This window comes from Neopsephotus bourkii, unplaced genomic scaffold (genome assembly GCF_033783945.1).
Source record: "Neopsephotus bourkii isolate Nb327-2 ecotype Australia unplaced genomic scaffold, CSIRO-AGI_Nbou_v1 NB_1462, whole genome shotgun sequence".
Lineage (NCBI taxonomy): Eukaryota > Metazoa > Chordata > Aves > Psittaciformes > Psittacidae > Neopsephotus > Neopsephotus bourkii.
This window is the reverse complement of record NW_026901939.1, coordinates 321,335-341,128: the sequence shown is the minus strand read 5'-3', so window position 1 is coordinate 341,128 and position 19,794 is coordinate 321,335. Positions and strand designations below refer to the sequence as shown.

Here is a 19,794-nt window from a genome sequence, read left to right as displayed (position 1 = left end):
AGGAGTTATCAGCTGCTCGCCTCTCCCTTTGCAGCCTAGACCAACTGTCCTTCCTCTAAAGCACAGGAACACCAGGTCATCTGTCCTCATATTTGTTAGTGACTCAAGGTCTCTTCCCAATGCAGTGTCAGGTCAATTAGCTTCAGCGATGGCCATGGCTTTGACTTGAACATGAGGAACCTGTGTCCCTTCCTAAACACTGTTAATGTGTTAATTCAGGAGTGTCCTTCATTCAGGATTTTCTGGCTTTTCTCCCTGTACAGAAAGCTAACCCTGTTGCTTTGAACTCCTTAACACTGGGAGAAGATGTATCCTGACCTGGAGAAGCAGGGAGTGGTGGCTGACAGTCATGCTAAGGCACTTTGAATGTTGGTATACTTATTTAAATTGTGTTTCCAAGCTGGTGTGAAACTGTCCTTGTGAGGCTCTGAGATCTGCACTAGCAGAGTGAGAGTTTTGAAGGAGCATGAAAAAGAACGCTCAGGAGACAGGGTCTCAGTACTAGCACCCAGGCCAGATCTCCACCAGGTCCATGCCATTGCTCTTCAGCTACCACTTGCCTCCTTTTGGCCTGTGGAACCTATTGCTCTGTGGTGTGCATGTAAAGAAGAGCAGAGAGGGCCTCTGGCATGACCAGGACATCTCATGAAGAAGACATGTACACAGGGAGATGCAGCCATGTGCTCACGTACACCTGCGTGCTTGTGCACACTTAAACATGCATATATACACAGCTTTTAGGGAAAACCGATTCTTTTGATACAAAAATGAATACAAACAAATGAGAAGACATACAAGCGTGCATATGTATAAGTGAAGCTACACAGATGTTGTTTGTACATAGATTGGACACAAAAATAACCCTACTATGCTGAAGGCATTGATTGAAGACACCAAGAAATTGGTCAGAGAGTGGAAATGGCAAAACAGATGGCAGATTTGTCCCAAAAGGAAGATCATCAGGAGGAGGAGGTTCAAAATGAGCAGTGGAGCCCACCCACCAGTGATCATTGAGAAATGCCAGACCCCTTATTTTGAACAGGATGATGAACAACTCCACTGTATGTATATCCAGAAAATGGGTCGGGGCTTCAGCCCATAATTATGCATTCCTGACCTGAAAATCCTTGGGTTTCTCATCTCAGAACTTGAAAGAACACTCAAAGGCAAATGGCCATGGAATAAATCACAGTATGAAAGAACTGAACTCTGGACAGCAAAAGATCCTGGGCTTGGATGATCCTTGACTTGGTTGTCTTCAATTAGAGACTCTGCTGAAAAATTACTGCCTGTATAGAGCATGACTACATGCATGGGGCAAACCTGGAGCACTATAAAAGCCAGTGCAAATACCCAGTTGTACATCCACATATCTCACCCCTCTATCCTAAAGGATCAGGTGAGTCTGAAGCTCTTTATTTCTTTCCTCCTATGAACACCACTAATGCTCCAAACCATCATCATGCCTGGGATCCCTCACAGTGGTGTAAGAGTCTGCTTCTAACCCATGTTCCTGCCCTATCCCTAGGTGAAGCTCTACCATCCAGACATGTCCTGCTACAGCCCCTGCGTGCCCTGCCAGCCCTGCGGCCCGACCCCGCTGGCCAACAGCTGCAATGAGCCCTGTGTCAGGCAGTGCCAGGACTCCAATGTCTTCATCCAGCCCTCCCCCGTGGTGGTGACCCTGCCCGGACCCATCCTCACCTCCTTCCCACAGAACACCGCCGTGGGCTCCTCCACCTCTGCTGCCGTTGGCAGCATCCTCAGCTCCGAGGGAGTGCCCATCAACTCCGGGGGCTTTGGCCTCTCTGGCTTGGGCCTCTCTGGCTTGGGCGGCCGCTCCTGCGGCAGGAGGTGCACCCCCTGCTAAAGCTGCTGGCGATGGCCCTGGGGAAGGGCCCAGGGACACACAAGATGGCTCCGCACTGGGGATGCCGACTCCTTTCTGCCTTTGGTGCTCCCTGCACCAGGATCTCCACTCACAGTGTCCTTGTTTCCCTCTTTTGACTCATTAAAGTTCTGCTGCATCCCAACCCATGACTTTCTGTCATCCTTTTTCACACAGATGCCAAGATCCCAAGAAATGCATTTCCTGTGCAGTTTTGACCTTGCTTGATTTCATGGCAAATATACCTTGCAGAAGAGTCAGAATTATTCTTCAGGCTTTCGCTATCTATTCTTTTGTTTTGCCCCCCGTGATGGGGTAACCAAACTGCAGCTACACTGAGAGGAGGGAGAGGCATTGTCTTCCGAATTTCAGACAGGAAGATGCTCTCTTCACCACTGGTGTATCCAAATGCAGGCAATACATTGCTACCAAACTGTTAGAATACAGCACTGTTTCATTCTGGACAACCCTTTTCACATGGCCCTTGTGCACAGGGCACTCTCTGGTCCTTAGGAGACCTCCTTCTCATCAGATGACTTCCATCACAACTAATCCTCTCAGGTACTTTATGCCTCTCTAAGCCTTGGTTCACCTTCCTTGCTAAATCACAAGATCTTGAACAGATATCTTGCCCTCACACTTGACAGCACACACCTCCAGAGACTGCAATTCACAGCTTCTTTTCCAAGTCCACTCTCAATTCCTGGGTTCCTAGTGAGGGATCCCAGCTGTTTCGCTTCCTTACCTACCAGTTTCTGACTGTTGGCTCCACTCTCCAAACATCAGAGTTGCCATGCAGTAACCTGCTCACCAGGCTGGTGCCTGTGATGTTTCCGCGTCTTGAAGCTCTCTTGAGGTCAAGGAATGGGTGCAATCAAATCCAGCTTGAATGGGGCTTGGAGCAACCTGGTCTAGTGAAAGGTGTCCCTGCCCATGGCTGGGACTCGATGGCAGAACTGGATGAGCTTCTTCCCCAAACTTTTCTATGATTCTATGATTATGTTTGTGAATGCTCCATCCCTGGCAGTGTTCAAGGCCAGGTTGGATGAGGCCTTGAGTGATATGGTTTAGAGCAAGGTGTCCTGCCCATGTCAGGGGGGTTGGAACTTGATGATCTTAAGGTCCTTTCCTACCCTAGCTATTCTATGATTCTATGATTTATAATACTATGATTCAACTCTGTACTTTCTGTCACTCCAGTTACTTGTCTTACTTCATCCTCCCATTCCTTTGCTGAAGGGCTGCCTTCCTCCTCACTTCTTTACTAATCAATGAGAAGGACCCATTCACTTCATTGTCCACTATTTCTTTTTCAGTACCAGAACAATCACTGCAGATAGTGTTTGGGTGCCTGTCCCAACCATCGTGTCCTCAGCTGTGGTTTGGGTCTCTGCCTCAGCTACCATGTTCTTAGATGTTGTTGGGATCCCTGGATAAATCTTGACATCTCCAGAGTTCATTTGGGTCCCTGTTTTAATCATGGCCCTCTCATGCTAAGGACTTGTGGCTTCATAGACACAGGTCAAGTACCAGCAAGGCCAATAGAGTGCTAAAAGCAGCTGGCTTGCAAGCAGCAGCCACGCAGGGACTGGCCACCTCAGGGCATATTTCACTGTCACCACAGCCAAAAGTTGTCACCTCTTAAGCCAGCATGACAGCAGTTCCCACAAACCCACGTTAAGCCAGCAGTTCATTAGTATTTGTAAAAACCTCACAGAAGAGTGAACAAGGACCTCAGGATCCTGCACAACAAAATGAGCCACATCAGTCTTGGATGGGGAGAGGAGCTGTATTCCCTCATCTTCTCCACTAGACAGCTCAATAGCACAGTTGGAGCACCAGTGCCAGGGCAACTCCTGGTTGCTTCAGAAGACAAAAATCCTTAATAAGGAAGTGAAGCCCAAGCAGGAGATACAGAGGAGGTGGAAGCAGGGACAGGCCAATTTGGATGTTGTCAGGGTATGCAGAAATGCGATGCAGAAAGCCAAGGCCCATTTGGAATTCCATCTAGCTGAGGATATTAAGGACAACAGGAAGGGCTTCTTCAAACAGATCAGTAATAAGAGGAAAATGTGGGCACACTACAGACTGGAGCAGGGACCCTGGTGACAGAGGACACAAAGAAGGCAGAGATTCTGAATGCTGCCTTTTCTTCAGTCTTCAACGTCAAAGGCAACTTTCAGGAATCCCTGAGCCAGAAGACCAGAGAGAAGGTCTGCAGAAAGGAAGTCTTTCCCTTGGTTTAGGAGGCTTGGTTACAGAGAAGGAGGTTGGACCAGATGACCTCTGGTGGTTCCTTCCAGCTTCAACCATTCTGTGAATGACCCAATGCCCCAAACCTCCTCCTTCCTTTTACCATTTATTGCTAACCATGATGTCATATAGTATGGAAAATCCCTTTGATCAGTCTGGGCGTCAGTCCTGCCTTTGTCCCCTCCCAACTCTTACCCACCCCAGCCTACCATAATTTTGGAGATGCAGTCAGACAGACAGCATTCGTGCCGTGCAAGCTCTGCCCAGCAAAACCCAAAACATGTATGTGTTACTAGCATAATTCTATGTAAAACTGAAAAGTCCTAGTAGGAGGCTTAATATGGGGCCAACTCCATGCAGGTAGATCCTGCACAATGCAATTACAAATCAGTAGACAATTATCCCCTCCCCAAAACACCGTGAGCAACAGCTCTAACCCTGAGAATTTTGGGAGAGCATCAGTAGGGGAAAGGATGAGAGAAAGTCATGGGTTGGGATGCAGCAGAACTTTAATGAGTAAGAACAGGGAAACAAGGACACTGTGAGTGGAGATCCTGGTACAGGGAGCACCAAAGGCAGAAAGGAGTCGGCATCCCCAGTGCGGAGACATCTTGTGTGTCCCTGGGCCCTTCCCCAGGGCCATCGCCAGCAGCTTTAGCAGGGGAGGCACCTCCTGCCGCAGAAGCGGCCGCCCAAGCCAGAGAGGCCCAAGCCAGAGAGGCCAAAGCCCCCGGAGTTGATGGGCACTCCCTCGGAGCTGAGGATGCTGCCAACGGCAGCAGAGGTGGAGGAGCCCACGGCGGTGTTCTGTGGGAAGGAGCTGAGGATGGGTCCGGGCAGGGTCACCACCACGGGGGAGGGCTGGATGACAACGTTTGAGTCCTGGCACTGCCTGACACAGGGCTCATTGCAGCTGTTGGCCAGCGGGGTCGGGCCGCAGGGCTGGCAGGGCACGCACGGGCTGTAGCAGGACATGTCTGGATGGTAGAGCTTCACCTGGAGACAGGGCAGGGGCAAGCAGAGCAGGGACATGGGTTAGGAGCAGACTCTCACCCCAAGACAAATGAAGGTTGAAACAAGAGCTGGAGGTGTTGTAGGGAGATCCACAGATTTCAGCTTCCTCTCACCCAAAAAATGCTCCATCAAGAACACTGAAGTACAGGGAGCTCCCAGTATAGCCATTGCTCACTACAGCCAGCCCCAGCCTATCTGCATTATAGACCTTCTGCTCTCTTCCCTCTCTCATTATTTGTAGCCCCTTGACCCAGCACAGGACAAAAGGCAAGTGTATGCTAAGAAAAGCTGAAGAGGAAAAGGAGGCAGGAGGAGAGGAGAAAAGGCTTCAATCTCACCTTGCTTGCAAGGAGATGGAGGCGAGAGCAGTGGATGAGAGAGTGAGGAGAAGTTACTGCTTTTATACCGTTCCTGCACTGCCACAGGCCCACAGTCACTGCACACAGGCACTAATTTTCCAGCAGACTCACCTCCAAAGCAAAACATACGCCTAATGGCACAGGCTGCGGTTTGGTTTCCATCAACGCAGCCATTTCACTTCCTCCTTTCTGGAATGACCATTATGTCACAGAAGATCCTTTCAAGTATCAAGATGAGAGGCCCAAATATTTCCTGTCAGGAGCACATCAACAGTAGCAGAAGATATAGTCCAAGTGGTGGAGGTGTGTGTGCAAGTAAGAGGCATGGGTCTGGAGAGATCTGGTGAATGCAGGCTGTTTTCAACCTTCTGGACAGGAACGTGCTGTGCCACCAGTGCAGTCCTCTCCTGCCTGTGTCCATCTGTTTGTTCGCTTTCCCCTCTTGTGACAATATCTGGGGTCCCTACCAAAGCCATCTGCAGGCACATCAGTAGCACCGGCATGGCAGAGCAACACATCAGAAATGAGGAAATCAGATGGAAAACAACCCCCAACCTGTGCCATTAGGTGAATGGTTTGCTTTGGAGGTGAGTCTGCTGGAAAATTACTGCCCGTGTGCAGTGACTGAGGGCCAGGGGCGGTGCAGGAGCAGTATAAAAGGGGAACTTCTCCTCACTCTCTCATCCACTGCTCTCGCCTCCACCTCCTTCAGAACAAGGTGAGTATGAAACTCATTCTCATTCTCGTTGTTCTCCTGTTTCTCCTCATCCTCCTTTGGGATTTCTCAGCATAAACCTGCTCCTTCGTCCTACACTGGAGTTGAAGCAGCTTGTCACAGGACAGGAAACATGGTAGTAGTTGCGGCATGGAGTTAGGTTGGGTCTTGGCTGAGCAATGGTCTGGGTGGTGACCTTGCTTGATTTGGCTGCTCTTGGCAGAGTTCTTTTGCACTGAGGGGAAGCTGAAGGCAGTGGGACTCCTTACGCAGCCACTGGCTCATGACTCCATCTTGTTGCGTGGCTCCTTTGTGGTGGGCTTCAGGCTGCTGCTAACCCATGTCCCTGCTCTGCTTGCCCCTGCCCTGTCTCCAGGTGAAGCTCTACCATCCAGACATGTCCTGCTACAGCCCGTGCCTGCCCTGCCAGCCCTGCGGCCCGACCCCGCTGGCCAACAGCTGCAATGAGCCCTGTGTCAGGCAGTGCCAGGACTCAAACGTTGTCATCCAGCCCTCCCCCGTGGTGGTGACCCTGCCCGGACCCATCCTCAGCTCCTTCCCACAGAACACCGCCGTGGGCTCCTCCACCTCTGCTGCCGTTGGCAGCATCCTCAGCTCCGAGGGAGTGCCCATCAACTCCGGGGGCTTTGGCCTCTCTGGCTTGGGCCTCTCTGGCTTGGGCGGCCGCTTCTGCGGCAGAAGGTGCCTCCCCTGCTAAAGCTGCTGGTGATGGCCCTGGGGAAGGGCCCAGGGACCCAAAGGATGGCACCGCGTTGGGGATGCCGACTCCTTTCTGCCTTTGGTGCTCCCTGCACCAGGATCTCCACTCACAGTGTCCTTGTTTCCCTCTTTTGACTCATTAAAGTTCTGCTGCATCCCAACCAATGCCTCTCTCTTATCCTTTCCACTGCAGATGCCTTCCCAAGGTGTCCAAGGACAGAGTTGTTTCTCTGTGGGATTCTGGGATGGAGTTTTTGGGATGAAGGCGTAGTGATTGTTAACACAATGGTTGTGAACTGAAAGACTCAGGGCAGTCTTTCCAAAGAGGCCGTTCTCTAGAGCATGGCTGGCCATCCTCTGCTGGTGTGAGGTGCCTGGTATTGCCTTTGCACCACTTCGGTTTTCTCTTTTTTCCCCTTCCCCTCATAGACTGTCATGCAGGCCCAGAGGCAGAGAACATCCTCCTTGCCCTGCTCCTCCCCTGCCTGTGCCCAGCGTTTCCTGGGGATGTTTCTGGAGAAGGGGAGCAGGTCAGGAACAGGCAGCGTGTGCAGGCTGAGTGTCTCAAGGGTCTGTCCAGGAGCTCTCCACAGCAGTGCGGTGACCAGAGGCAAAGGCTCAGAGGCTTGTGGCTGACAAAGGGGAGCAGCTGAACTGCTGCAGGAGAGAACTGTGTAAGATCCCACATGTCCACCCTGATCCCTGCATGGCCACAACCAGCCCTAGCTCTCCACACATGCTGCCACCCTGACAAGCAGCAGCCTAAGGCAGGGCCAGTTTTTCTGGTAACACCATCAATACTGTTTCTGGACAAAAAGATCTGTCATTGGCATCATGGCCAATGCCAATAGGACTCATCCCACTCTGCTCAGCACTCATCAGCTGGGCTCTGGAACACTGCTCTAACACAAGAAAGATCTAATGGGAGAAAGACCTTGATCAAAATGGGGGAAGTTCAGCAGAGGGTGTCCGAGATGATAAGGGCCTGGAGCACATGTTTAGGGGGGAGTGGGTGAGAGCACGAGCCTTGCTTATTGTGGAGAGAAGGCTTTGGTGGGAGACCTAAGAGCAGCTTAGGAGTAGCCCTGGTGAGGTTCACCAGAGGACAGATCCAAGCTCAACAGTGCTCACTGTGGCAGTGTGTGCTTGGAGAACTGGAGACATCGGACTCACCCTGACAGATGAGAAGTTTGGACTCGATCCGTGGCAAATGGTTTTCACCAGGAAGAGAGTCAAGGTGTGGAAAAGGTTGCCTGAGGAGGTAGTGCAGTAACAGTGCTTGGATGATCACGGCTGAGTGATCTTGGAGCAAGGGGTTGGGCCCTATGACCTCTGGAGGTACTTTCTAACTTGAGTGTGCTGTGATCCCATCATGACAGGATGGCCTTTGTTCCTCTGCCCACTGGTGGGGATAGGGCTGGCAATGAGGAGGAGGGACTCAACTCCTTGGCCAAGGAGAAAGGCAGTGTGCAGGAACTCTCCTGAATCCTCTGTGGAAGGAAACAGCAGATTGCCACAGGCATCTGTGCACCAGATCAGACCATAGGACCTGTGTAGCCCAGCTGTGGAGACAGTATTTTCCCAAGGATGCTGTGGCAGTATGTTCCTTTACTGTTGTTATGCTTTGATTTCCTGCCTGGTGTTCTCCTTATCCTGCAACTCAAAATCTCAATGCTGCAAAAGGGCAAGTTCTCCTATGCTTTCCTGGGAAGGTGTTGATGTTGCCCTGTCAATAACACATTCATCCTTTCTTCTCCTGACTGCCTTCTTTACAACGCTGAGCTTCCAAAGGAAAAGGAAGAGGTGTATGCACCAACTGATGGTAGTGACTGGGTCATTCACTCATTCAATCCTGTTCTACCCCACATAGGCAGAGAAGTTTAGAAACAAGAGAGTCACAGAACTCATGACTGAGCAAACTCAGTGCAAACCCATGTTGACAATAACTGCACAGTAATAGCCAACACCCCGTCCCAGACCCCTTTGAGCAACATCTCTCTCCCTGGGCATCTTCATTGAGCATCGGCAGGGGAATGGACAAGACAAAGGCATGGACTGGGCTGCTACAGAGATTTAATGAGGAAAAAAAGAGGAGCGAGCTCAATCAGAGTAGAGGTCACAGTGCAGGGAGCATCACGGTCAGACAGGAGCCTGTGACCCCCAGTGTGGTGACATCTTCTGTGTCCCTGGGCCCTTCCCCAGGGCCATCGCCAGCAGCTTTAGCAGGGGGGGCACCTCCTGCCACAGAAGCGGCTGCCCAAGCCAGAGAGGCCCAAGCCAGAGAGGCCAAAGCCCCCGGAGTTGATGGGCACTCCCTCGGAGCTGAGGATGCTGCCAACGGCAGCAGAGGTGGAGGAGCCCACGGCGGTGTTCTGTGGGAAGGAGGTGAGGATGGGTCCGGGCAGGGTCACCACCACGGGGGAGGGCTGGATGAAGACATTGGAGTCCTGGCACTGCCTGACACAGGGCTCATTGCAGCTGTTGGCCAGCGGGGTCGGGCCGCAGGGCTGGCAGGGCAGGCACGGGCTGTAGCAGGACATGTCTGGATGGTAGAGCTTCACCTGGAGACAGGGCAGGGGCAAGCAGAGCAGGAACATGTGTCAGGAGAAGCCTCTCACCACACCAGGAAGGATGAAAGGCATGCTCAGTAGACAAGAGCTGGAGACTGTGAAAGGAAGCACCTGAGCTTCTCCTTTCCCTCAGAAGATCCCTGCCAAGATTGACCAAGCCCAACCCCAGAGCTCAAAAGTCTCCTCAGCCAAAATCCAGCCATGGCAAATCATCCTCCCTATTCCCCATGACAAGAAGAGCCAAGACCCTCATGGGTCAAAGGGGCAGTTAAGTGCTGAGAAATCTCAAAAGAGCAGGAGAATGAGAAGGTGGTACAGAAAGGGCTTCATACTCACCTTGTCCTCGAGGAGACAGAGCCAAGAGCACTGGATGAGAGGGTGAGGAGAATTTCCCGCTTTTATACTGCTCCTGCACAGCCCCAGGCCCACAGTCACTGAACACGGGCAGTAATTTTCCAGCAGACTCACCTTCAAAGCAAAACAGCCACCTGATGGCACTGGTTGGGGTTTGGTTTCCATCAAGGCTGCCATTTCATTTCCTCATTCCTGATGCGATGAACTTGCCATGCAGTTCCTTTCATGTCCTGGGATGAGAAGCCCAAGGCTATCCCAGGTAGAATTACACCACTGGGCCAGAAGAAGAGGCCCAAGTACTCAAGGAGCCCCATACAGGCACTTGGAATGTTGGACTGGGGCAGTGAGGCACAGCTGGGAACTCCCTTCACAGTAAGAAGCCCAGATCTTCCCCACACTGCACATGTCAGCAGAATACCTAAGGCTTCTCTTGCCGAGGATGCTCTCCAGAACATGACATGTGCTCCAGAAAATGACATGTAGGGAAAGAAAGGTTGCAGAAAACATCTCCCTGTGTCTGGGACTCATCCCCCAGTCTGGGGCAATACATATTCTCCAGCCATTAGGGCTCTATCCCTCCTCCCATCCCATGCTCCAAAGTCCTCCTCAGTGTGGAACACAACCCAGCACCACTGGGGAGGCAAGAAAATCTCTTCCAAGTGCCCAAGCAGTGAGGGCTGCAGAACCCCCCAGTGCCACGTGCCTGGGGATGCTCAAGGAGGAGAAGTGCTCAGAACACCTCTGAGTACGAAACCAGCTCTCAAAGCACATCAAGGAGCCATGCACTTCCCTGCCCTGCAGCCCTGGAGGCAGCTGGGACGCATCCCAGGAGGGCAGGGGAATGCCTTCCGTAGGCAAGCTTCCTGGGATAGGCTCTCCCTACCCGTGGCGAGTCACACTCTAATTCTGGCCTGGAGTGTGTCAGCCTTCGGTGTGAGGACAAGCCAGGAGTGCAGCCCACGTCCACACAGGGCTCAATTCCCCTGTGGCCAGGGCAGCTCCATCCCTGCCCTATGAAAATGAGCTCTGAGCACAGGGCATCACCCAAGTCCACAGCTCCAGGATGACCTCATGGCCATTGCCCTCAGCAGAACTTTCCTGCTGCTGCTCCCATAGCTCAGGGGCTGCAGGAGCTTTGGAAACTTGGCCAGGCCCCTGTGTCTCTGGCTGGTCAGGGGGTAAAGCCCCAGCCAATCTGCAGGGTGGTCTGAGCAGACTGGGAACAGCAGGACCTTGTCCTGAGGCACAACACAACCCACAGGTAATGAGGAAGAACCCAAATCCATGGGGATCCCCTTGGGAATTGTCATCTGCCCGTACCGATGTGTTCCTGCACATTCTTGGGCTTCTTATCCTGGTACTTGAAAGAATCTTCCATAAGCTGGTGGGTGTGTCAGAAATGAGGACATGTATTGTTGGTGGAAACCAAACCCCAACCAGTGCCATCAGGTGGGTGTTTTGCTTTGGAGGTGAGTCTGCTGGAAAATTACTGCCCGTGTGCAGTGACTGTGGGCCTGGGGCTGTGCAGGAGCAGTATAAAAGCAGGAAATTCTCCTCACTCTCTCATCCACTGCTCTCGCCTCCATCTCCTTGAGAACAAGGTGAGTCTGAAACCATTTCTCCTCCTCCTCCACTGGCATTTCTGAGGACATATCTGCCCCTCTGTCTTGTGCTGGGCATTGGAACTTCTTGCTATGGTAGAGGGCAGAGGGCAGAAGGTGTGACATGGAGATGCGAACTTGTCTGTGACATAGACAGAGCTTGGGGCTTGCATGAGATTAGGTGTCCTCTGAGATGTGGGGTTGTTTGGGATATCCCTGGGTTAGTCAATCATGGCAGGGATCTTCTGAGGGAAAGGAGAAGCCCATGTGCCTGTCTGCACAGCCTCCATCTCTTCTCTATGGAGCATGCCTTTCATCCTTGCTCGTGGAGTGAGAGGCTGCTTCTGACCCATGTTCCTGCTCTGCTTGCCCCTGCCCTGTCTCCAGGTGAAGCTCTACCATCCAGACATGTCCTGCTACAGCCCGTGCGTGCCCTGCCAGCCCTGCGGCCCGACCCCGCTGGCCAACAGCTGCAATGAGCCCTGTGTCAGGCAGTGCCAGGACTCCAATGTCTTCATCCAGCCCTCCCCCGTGGTGGTGACCCTGCCCGGACCCATCCTCAGCTCCTTCCCACAGAACACCGCCGTGGGCTCCTCCACCTCTGCTGCCGTTGGCAGCATCCTCAGCTCCGAGGGAGTGCCCATCAACTCCGGGGGCTTTGGCCTCTCTGGCTTGGGCCTCTCTGGCTTGGGCGGCTGCTACTCCGGCAGGAGTTGTCTCCCCTGCTAAAGCTACGGCCTGTGCTGAGCTGTCCACTCGGGTCAACTTCTTTTCCCTGTTTTGACTCATTAAAGTTCTGCTGCATCCCAGCTTGTGCTTTTTGTCCCATCCTTTCCCTTGCAGATGCTCTCCCAAGATGGCCAAGGAAGAGATGTTGCTCAGGGGTGGTCCTGCAAGGGTGTTGTTGAGGGTGGTTTTGCAGTGACTGTCAGAACAGGCTGGCAGTGAGTGTGTTCAGTCATCCATCAAGCGACCCTCTACTTTCTTAAAAACGTCTGCCTTTTTGGGCTGGGATACAATTACCCCACATTGGTCAGAACCTTCAATCCACTCAGTTGTGCACACATTTCCTGTTCCTCAGTAACTTCAACATTTTCATGTAAGTATTCTGGAGGGAATGTGGTACTGACAAGACACAGCACTTGTTTCCCAGGTGTGGCCAGGAGAAATTTGTCCTTACCACAGCTTTCTCAAAGAGAGAGAAATGTTTCAGTGAGGGACCTTATTGTAGAGCCATATAATTATAGAACCATAGAATGATTTTGGTTGGAAGAGACCTTGAAAGATCATAGACATCAAACTCTCTGCCATGGGCAGGGACATCTGTCACTGCACCACGTTACTCAAAGTTCTGCCAAGCCTGATGTTCAACACTTCAGTGATGGAGTGTCCCATCTTTCTCCAGGAAACCTTTTCCAGTGTCTCACCATCCTCAGCATAATAAATTCCTTCCTTATGTCCAACCTTCATGACCCCTATTTCAGTTTAAAAGTGTTTCTCCTTGTCCTGTTAGGACAGTCCGAAATCTACTTTGGACTTCTGAGTTCCCTCTGTATGTTGAAAGGCTGCAATAACATCTCTGCATGGACTTCTTCATGATGAAAACACTCAACTCCCTCAGCCTTTCCTCATATGAAGGAGTTGCAGGCATCTGATAAATTCTGTAGCTCTTCTCTGGACCTACTCTAACAGTTCTATGTCTTTTTTCTACTGGGGACACTGGCCTCAATGTTCCTCTAATGAGTGAGGACTAGAAACAGATAATCAGTACCCTAATATGCTGGCCATGCTTCTTTTGATACAGCCCGGGACCTGCTTGGCTTTCTGAGCTGCCAGTGCACACTGCTGGCTTCTGTCTTGTTTATCAACCTCCAGTGTCCTTTAGCCCTCAAGCTTTCATCTTCCAGTCTGTATTAATATTGCCAAGTGCAGGTGCAGGGCCTTACCGTTGGTCTTGTTGAATATCCTGAGTTTCACATGAGATCATTCCTCAAGCTTGTCAGGGTTCCTCTGAACACTATCCCTCCCTTATGCCTGCCAGTTGCCCCTCAGCTTGGTGTCCTGGAGCAGCTCTCTGAGGGTGCACTCAACCCCACTACGTGTGTCACTAATGGAGAGATGAAATAGTATTGCTCTTGGTACAGACCCCTGAAGGAAACCTTTTGTCACTTGTTTCCACTTGGACCTTGAGCTGTTTGCAACAACTCTTTGCAGCCAAAGTGCCCTCAGAACAATTTCACTCTCAGCAGGCAGTAATTCTCAGACAGACTCACATCCAAAGAAAAATATCTATGTAATGTCAGAGGTTGTGTTTTGATCATTTTAGTGCTGAGCCTCAAATGTGTGGTTAAAACATTACAGATAACAAGCCTAAGCTTTGGACATTGGTGCATGGTAGGTGGAAGTGGTGTGCAAGTAGCTCGATGGGACACTGCTGGGAGACCTGACTTGAACTGACCAAAGGACTATGCCATGCTGTATAACATGCTCAGCAATAAAATTGTGGCAGTCTTTCCAAAGAGGACATTCTTTGGAGCATGCCTGGGCATCCTCTGCTGGTGCACAGTGCTGGGTGTTGCCTTTGCGCCACTTGGGTTTTCTCGTTTATCTCCTTCCTCTCACAGACTGCCGCACAGGCCCACAGGCAGACAATATTCCATTTGCCCTGCTCCTTCCTTGTCATGCCCTAGGCTTCCTGCGAATGTTTCTGGAGAGTGGGAGCCAGGAAGAGTCTCAGGGCAGGAATTATAGGTAGTGAGTAGCTGGGAAGGTGTGGAGGTTGGTGAACATGGCTGGCCATGATAGCCTGAGGGTACAGATTTTGCTGAGCATGGAGCAGAGAATGCTTCAGTGGGAGACCAAAAGTCATTATTGGAGTAGCAATGTTCACTGAACAGCATCTGGTCATTCTGCCCACACTAAGATAGGTAGAGAAGTTTAGAAAGCAGAGGGTCACCCAGTGTGTAACTAAAAAATATCAGAAGCAAGCATGTGTTCCCAGTCAGAGCACAAGTATCTCCAAAACCCCATCCCAGAACCACCCCTGAGACACATGGCATCTGGGGGAATATCTCCAGTGAAAAGGAAGAGGCAAAGGCATGGGCTGGGATGCAGAAGAAATTTAATGAGTCAAACCAGAAAAACAGGAATGGAGGCCCCACTACAGACAATAGCAGAGACAGGTGTGGGCTGTCCTGTGCGAGAGACCAGCCTAGCCCCGTCCTTGTTCAAGAGGTCCTGGGTTTGCTCAGTTGCTTTGGAAGCAGCAACCAAAGGTTCCTTCCCCAGTGTGATGACATCTTCTGGGTTCCTGGGCCCTTCCCCAGGGCCATCGCCAGCAGCTTTAGCAGGGGGGGCACCTCCTGCCACAGAAGCGGCCGCCCAAGCCAGAGAGGCCCAAGCCGGAGATGCCAAAGCCCCCGGAGTTGATGGGCACTCCCTCGGAGCTGAGGATGCTGCCAACGGCAGCAGAGGTGGAGGAGCCCACGGCGGTGTTCTGTGGGAAGGAGGTGAGGATGGGTCCGGGCAGGGTCACCACCACGGGGGAGGGCTGGATGAAGACATTGGAGTCCTGGCACTGCCTGACACAGGGCTCATTGCAGCTGTTGGCCAGCGGGGTCGGGCCGCAGGGCTGGCAGGGCAGGCACGGGCTGTAGCAGGACATGTCTGGATGGTAGAGCTTCACCTGGAGACAGGGCAGGGGCAAGCAGAGCAGGAACATGTGTCAGGAGAAGCCTTTCACCACACCAGGAAGGATGAAAGGCATGCTCAGTAGACAAGAGCTGGAGACTGTGAAAGGAAGCACCTGAGCTTCTCCTTTCCCTCAGAAGATCCCTGCCAAGATTGACCAAGCCCAACCCCAGAGCTCAAAAGTCTCCTCAGCCAAAATCCAGCCATGGCAAATCATCCTCCCTATTCCCCATGACAAGAAGAGGCAAGACCCTCATGGGTCAAAAGGGCAGTTAAGTACTGAGAAATCTGAAAGAAGGAGGAGAAGGAGAAGGGGGTAGAGAAATGGTTTCATACTCACCTTGTCCCCGAGGAGGTGGAGGCGAGAGCAGTGGATGAGAGGGTGAGGAGAATTTCCTGCTTTTATACTGCTCCTGCACAGCCCCAGGCCCACAGTCACTGAACACGGGCAGTAATTTTCCAGCAGACTCACCTCCAAAGCAAAACACCCACCTAATGGCACAGATTGGGGTTTGGTTTTCATCAATGCTGCCATTTCATTTCCTCATTCCTGATGTGTTTAACCTGCCATGCAGCTCCTTTCATGTCACGGAATGAGAAGCCCAAGGGTATCCCACTTAGAATCATGCCAGAGGGGCAGAAGAGGAGGCCCAAATATTCAAGGAGCCTCATACAGGCACTTGGAATGTTGGACTGGGGCAGTGAAGCGCCACAGCTGGCAACTCCCTTTGCAGGAAGAAGCTCAGCTGTTCCCCACACTGCACATGTCAGCAGAATACCTAAAGGCTTCTCTTCCTGAGGATGTGCCATGTGCGCTCCAGAGAATGACATGGAGGGAAAGAAAGGGTTGCAGAAAACATCTCCCTGTGTCTGGGACTCATCCCTCAGTCTGGGGCAATACGTATTCTCTGATCATTAGGGCTCTATCCCTCCTCCCATCCCATGCTCCAAAGTCCTCCTCAGTGTGGAACACAACCCAACATCACTGGGGAGGCAAGAAAATCTCTTCCAAGTGCCCAAGCAGTGAAGGCTGCAGAATCCCCCAGTGCCACGTGCCTGGGGATGCTCAAGGAGGAGAAGAGCTCAGAACACCTCTGAGTACGAAACCAGCTCTCAAAGCACATCAAGGAGCGATGCACTTCCCTGCCCTGCAGCCCTGGAGGCAGCTGGGACGCATCCCAGGAGGGCAGGGGAATGCCTTCCGTAGGCAAGCTTCCTGGGATAGGCTCTCCCTACCCGTGGCGAGTCACACTCTAATTCTGGCCTGGAGTGTGTCAGCCTTCGGTGTGAGGACAAGCCAGGAGTGCAGCCCACGTCCACACAGGGCTCAATTCCCCTGTGGCCAGGGCAGCTCCATCCCTGCCCTATGAAAATGAGCTCTGAGCACAGGGCATCACCCAAGTCCACAGCTCCAGGATGACCTCATGGCCATTGCCCTCAGCAGAACTTTCCTGCTGCTGCTCCCATAGCTCAGGGGCTGCAGGAGCTTTGGAAACTTGGCCAGGCCCCTGTGTCTCTGGCTGGTCAGGGGGTAAAGCCCCAGCCAATCTGCAGGGTGGTCTGAGCAGAGTGGGAACAGCAGGACCTTGTCCTGAGGCACAACACAACCCACAGGTAATGAGGAAGAACCCAAATCCATGGGGATCCCCTTGGGAATTGTCTTCTGCCCGTACCGATGTGTTCCTGCACATTCTTGGGCTTCTTATCCTGGTACTTGAAAGAATCTTCCATAAGCTGGTGGGTGTGTCAGAAATGAGGACATGTATTGTTGGTGGAAACCAAACCCCAACCAGTGCCATCAGGTGGGTGTTTTGCTTTGGAGGTGAGTCTGCTGGAAAATTACTGCCCGTGTGCAGTGACTGTGGGCCTGGGGCTGTGCAGGAGCAGTATAAAAGCGGGAGATTCTCCTGGCTCTCTCATCCACTGCTCTCGCCTCCATCTCCTTGAGAACAAGGTGAGTCTGAAACCATTTCTCCTCCTCCTCCACTGGCATTTCTGAGGACATATCTGCCCCTCTGTCTTGTGCTGGGCATTGGAACTTCTTGCTATGGTAGAGGGCAGAGGGCAGAAGGTGTGACATGGAGATGCGAACTTGTCTGTGACATAGACAGAGCTTGGGGCTTGCATGAGATTAGGTGTCCTCTGAGATGTGGGGTTGTTTGGGATATCCCTGGGCTTAGGCAATCATGGCAGGGATCTTCTGAGGGAAAGGAGAAGCCCATGTGCCTCCCTGCACAGCCTCCATCTCTTCTCTATGGATCATGCCTTTCATCCTTGCTCGTGGAGTGAGAGGCTGCTTCTGATCCATGTCCCTGCTCTGCTTCCCCCTGCTCTATTTCCCAGGTGAAGCTCTGCCATCCAGACATGTCCTGCTACAGCCCGTGCATGCCCTGCCAGCCCTGCGGCCCGACCCCGCTGGCCAACAGCTGCAATGAGCCCTGTGTCAGGCAGTGCCAGGACTCCAATGTCTTCATCCAGCCCTCCCCCGTGGTGGTGACCCTGCCCGGACCCATCCTCAGCTCCTTCCCACAGAACACCGCCGTGGGCTCCTCCACCTCTGCTGCCGTTGGCAGCATCCTCAGCTCCGAGGGAGTGCCCATCAACTCCGGGGGCTTTGGCCTCTCTGGCTTGGGCCTCTCCGGCTTGGGCGGCCGCTTCTGCGGCAGGAGGTGCCCCCCCTGCTAAAGCTGCTGGCGATGGCCCTGGGGAAGGGCCCAGGGACACACAAGATGGCACCGCAATGGGGGTCACAGGCTCCTGTCTGACCGTGATGCTCCCTGCACTGTGACCTCTACTCTGATTGAGCTCGCTCCTCTTTTTTGCCTCATTAAATCTCTGTAGCAGCCCAGTCCATGCCTTTGTCTTGTCTTTTCCCCTGCCGATGCTCAACGAAGATGCCCGGGGAGAGAGATGTTGCTCAAAGGGGTCTGGGACGGGGTGTTGGCTATTACTGTGCAGTTATTGTCAACATGGGTTTGCACTGAGTTTGTTCAGTCATGAGTTCTGTGACTCTCTTGTTTCTGAACTTCTCTGCCTATGTGGGGTAGAACAGGATTGAATGAGTGAATGACCCAGTCACTACCATCAGTTGGTGCATACACCTCTTCCTTTTCCTTTGGAAGCTCAGCGTTGTAAAGAAGGCAGTCAGGAGAAGAAAGGATGAATGTGTTATTGACAGGGCAACATCAACACCTTCCCAGGAAAGCATAGGAGAACTTGCCCTTTTAAAGCATTGAGATTTTGAGTTGCAGGATAAGGAGAATACCAGGCAGGAAATCAAAGCATAACAACAGTAAAGGAACATACTGCCACAGCATCCTTGGGAAAATACTGTCTCCACAGCTGGGCTACACAGGTCCTATGGTCTGATCTGGTGCACAGATGCTTGTGGCAATCTGCTGTTTCCTTCCACAGAGGATTCAGGAGAGTTCCTGCACACTGCCTTTCTCCTTGGCCAGGGAGCTGAGTCCCTCCTCCTCATTGCCAGCCCTATCCCCACCAGTGGGCAGAGGCACAAAGGCCATCCTGTCATGATGGGATCACAGCACACTCAAGTTAGAAAGTAACTCCAGAAGTCATTGGGCCCAACCCCTTGCTCCAAGATCATTCAGCCATGATCATCCAAGCACTGTTACTGCACTACCTCCTCAGGCAACCTTTTCCACACCTTGACTCTCTTCCTAGTGAAAACCATTTGCCATGGATCGAGTCCAAACTTCTCATCTGTCAGGGTGAGTCCGATGTCTCCAGTTCTCCAAGCACACACTGCCACAGTGAGCACTGTTGAGCTTGGATCTGTCCTCTGGTGAACCTCACCAGGGCTACTCCTAAGCTGCTCTTAGGTCTCCCACCAAAGCCTTCTCTCCACAATAAGCAAGGACCATGCCCTCAGCAACTCCCCCCTAAACATGTGCTCCTGGCCCTTACCATCTCGGACACCCTCTGCTGAACTTCCCCCATTTTGATCAAGGTCTTTCTCCCATTAGATCTTTCTTGTGTTAGAGCAGTGTTCCAGAGCCCAGCTGATGAGTGCTGAGCAGAGTGGGATGAGGCCTATTGGCACTGGCCATGATGCCAATGACAGTTCTTTTTGTCCAGAAACAGTATTGATGGTGTTACCAGAAAAACTGGCCCTGCCTTAGGCTGCTGCTTGTCAGGGTGGCAGCATGTGTGGAGAGCTAGGGCTGGTTGTGGCCATGCAGGGATCAGGGTGGACATGTGGGATCTTACACAGTTCTCTCCTGCAGCAGTTCAGCTGCTCCCCTTTGTCAGCCACAAGCCTCTGAGCCTTTGCCTCTGGTCACCGCACTGCTGTGGAGAGCTCCTGGACAGACCCTTGAGACACTCAGCCTGCACACGCTGCCTGTTCCTGACCTGCTCCCCTTCTCCAGAAACATCCCCAGGAAACGCTGGGCACAGGCAGGGGAGGAGCAGGGCAAGGAGGATGTTCTCTGCCTGTGGGCCTGCATGACAGTCTATGAGGGGAAGGGGAAAAAAGAGAAAACCGAAGTGGTGCAAAGGCAATACCAGGCACCTCACACCAGCAGAGGATGGCCAGCCATGCTCTAAAGAACGGCCACTTTGGAAAGACTGCCCTGAGTCTTTCAGTTCACAACCATTGTGTTAACAA

The 19,794-nt window shown here is 52.3% G+C and overlaps 5 protein-coding genes and 2 pseudogenes across 5 annotated transcripts; 4 read left to right on the top strand and 3 right to left on the bottom strand.

The window, feature by feature from the left end:
- Positions 1-1,252: 1,252 nt before the first annotated feature.
- LOC133220657 (feather beta keratin-like) lies at positions 1,253-1,870 on the top strand (annotated as a pseudogene).
- Positions 1,871-4,701: 2,831 nt separating this feature from the next.
- LOC133220625 (feather keratin 1-like) lies at positions 4,702-5,183 on the bottom strand. The gene has a single exon (XM_061368875.1). It carries the CDS (start codon positions 5,171-5,173, stop codon positions 4,796-4,798), a length of 378 nt encoding a protein of 125 aa, XP_061224859.1. The 5' UTR covers positions 5,174-5,183; the 3' UTR covers positions 4,702-4,795.
- A 1,008-nt stretch (positions 5,184-6,191) lies between these two features.
- On the top strand, positions 6,192-6,947 carry LOC133220624 (feather keratin 1-like). Its single transcript, XM_061368874.1, has one exon. It carries the CDS (start codon positions 6,570-6,572, stop codon positions 6,945-6,947), a length of 378 nt encoding a protein of 125 aa, XP_061224858.1. The 5' UTR covers positions 6,192-6,569.
- Positions 6,948-9,168: 2,221 nt separating this feature from the next.
- On the bottom strand, positions 9,169-11,525 carry LOC133220656 (uncharacterized). Its single transcript, XM_061368919.1, is given in 5 exon segments — positions 9,169-9,510; positions 9,856-9,955; positions 9,957-9,987; positions 11,194-11,254; positions 11,433-11,525. Coding segments are annotated over 5 exon segments (627 nt in total).
- Positions 11,526-11,811: 286 nt separating this feature from the next.
- Positions 11,812-12,264, top strand: LOC133220623 (feather beta keratin-like). Its single transcript, XM_061368873.1, has one exon. It carries the CDS (start codon positions 11,826-11,828, stop codon positions 12,201-12,203), a length of 378 nt encoding a protein of 125 aa, XP_061224857.1. The 5' UTR covers positions 11,812-11,825; the 3' UTR covers positions 12,204-12,264.
- A 2,462-nt stretch (positions 12,265-14,726) lies between these two features.
- Positions 14,727-15,756, bottom strand: LOC133220622 (feather keratin 1-like). The gene is made up of 2 exons (XM_061368872.1): positions 15,505-15,756; positions 14,727-15,159 (listed from the first exon to the last, which is right to left on the bottom strand). The coding sequence occupies exons 1-2, from the start codon at positions 15,697-15,699 to the stop codon at positions 14,818-14,820; spliced, it is 537 nt and encodes a 178-aa protein (XP_061224856.1). The 5' UTR covers positions 15,700-15,756; the 3' UTR covers positions 14,727-14,817.
- Positions 15,757-16,916: 1,160 nt separating this feature from the next.
- Positions 16,917-17,989, top strand: LOC133220655 (feather beta keratin-like; annotated as a pseudogene).
- Positions 17,990-19,794: the final 1,805 nt, after the last annotated feature.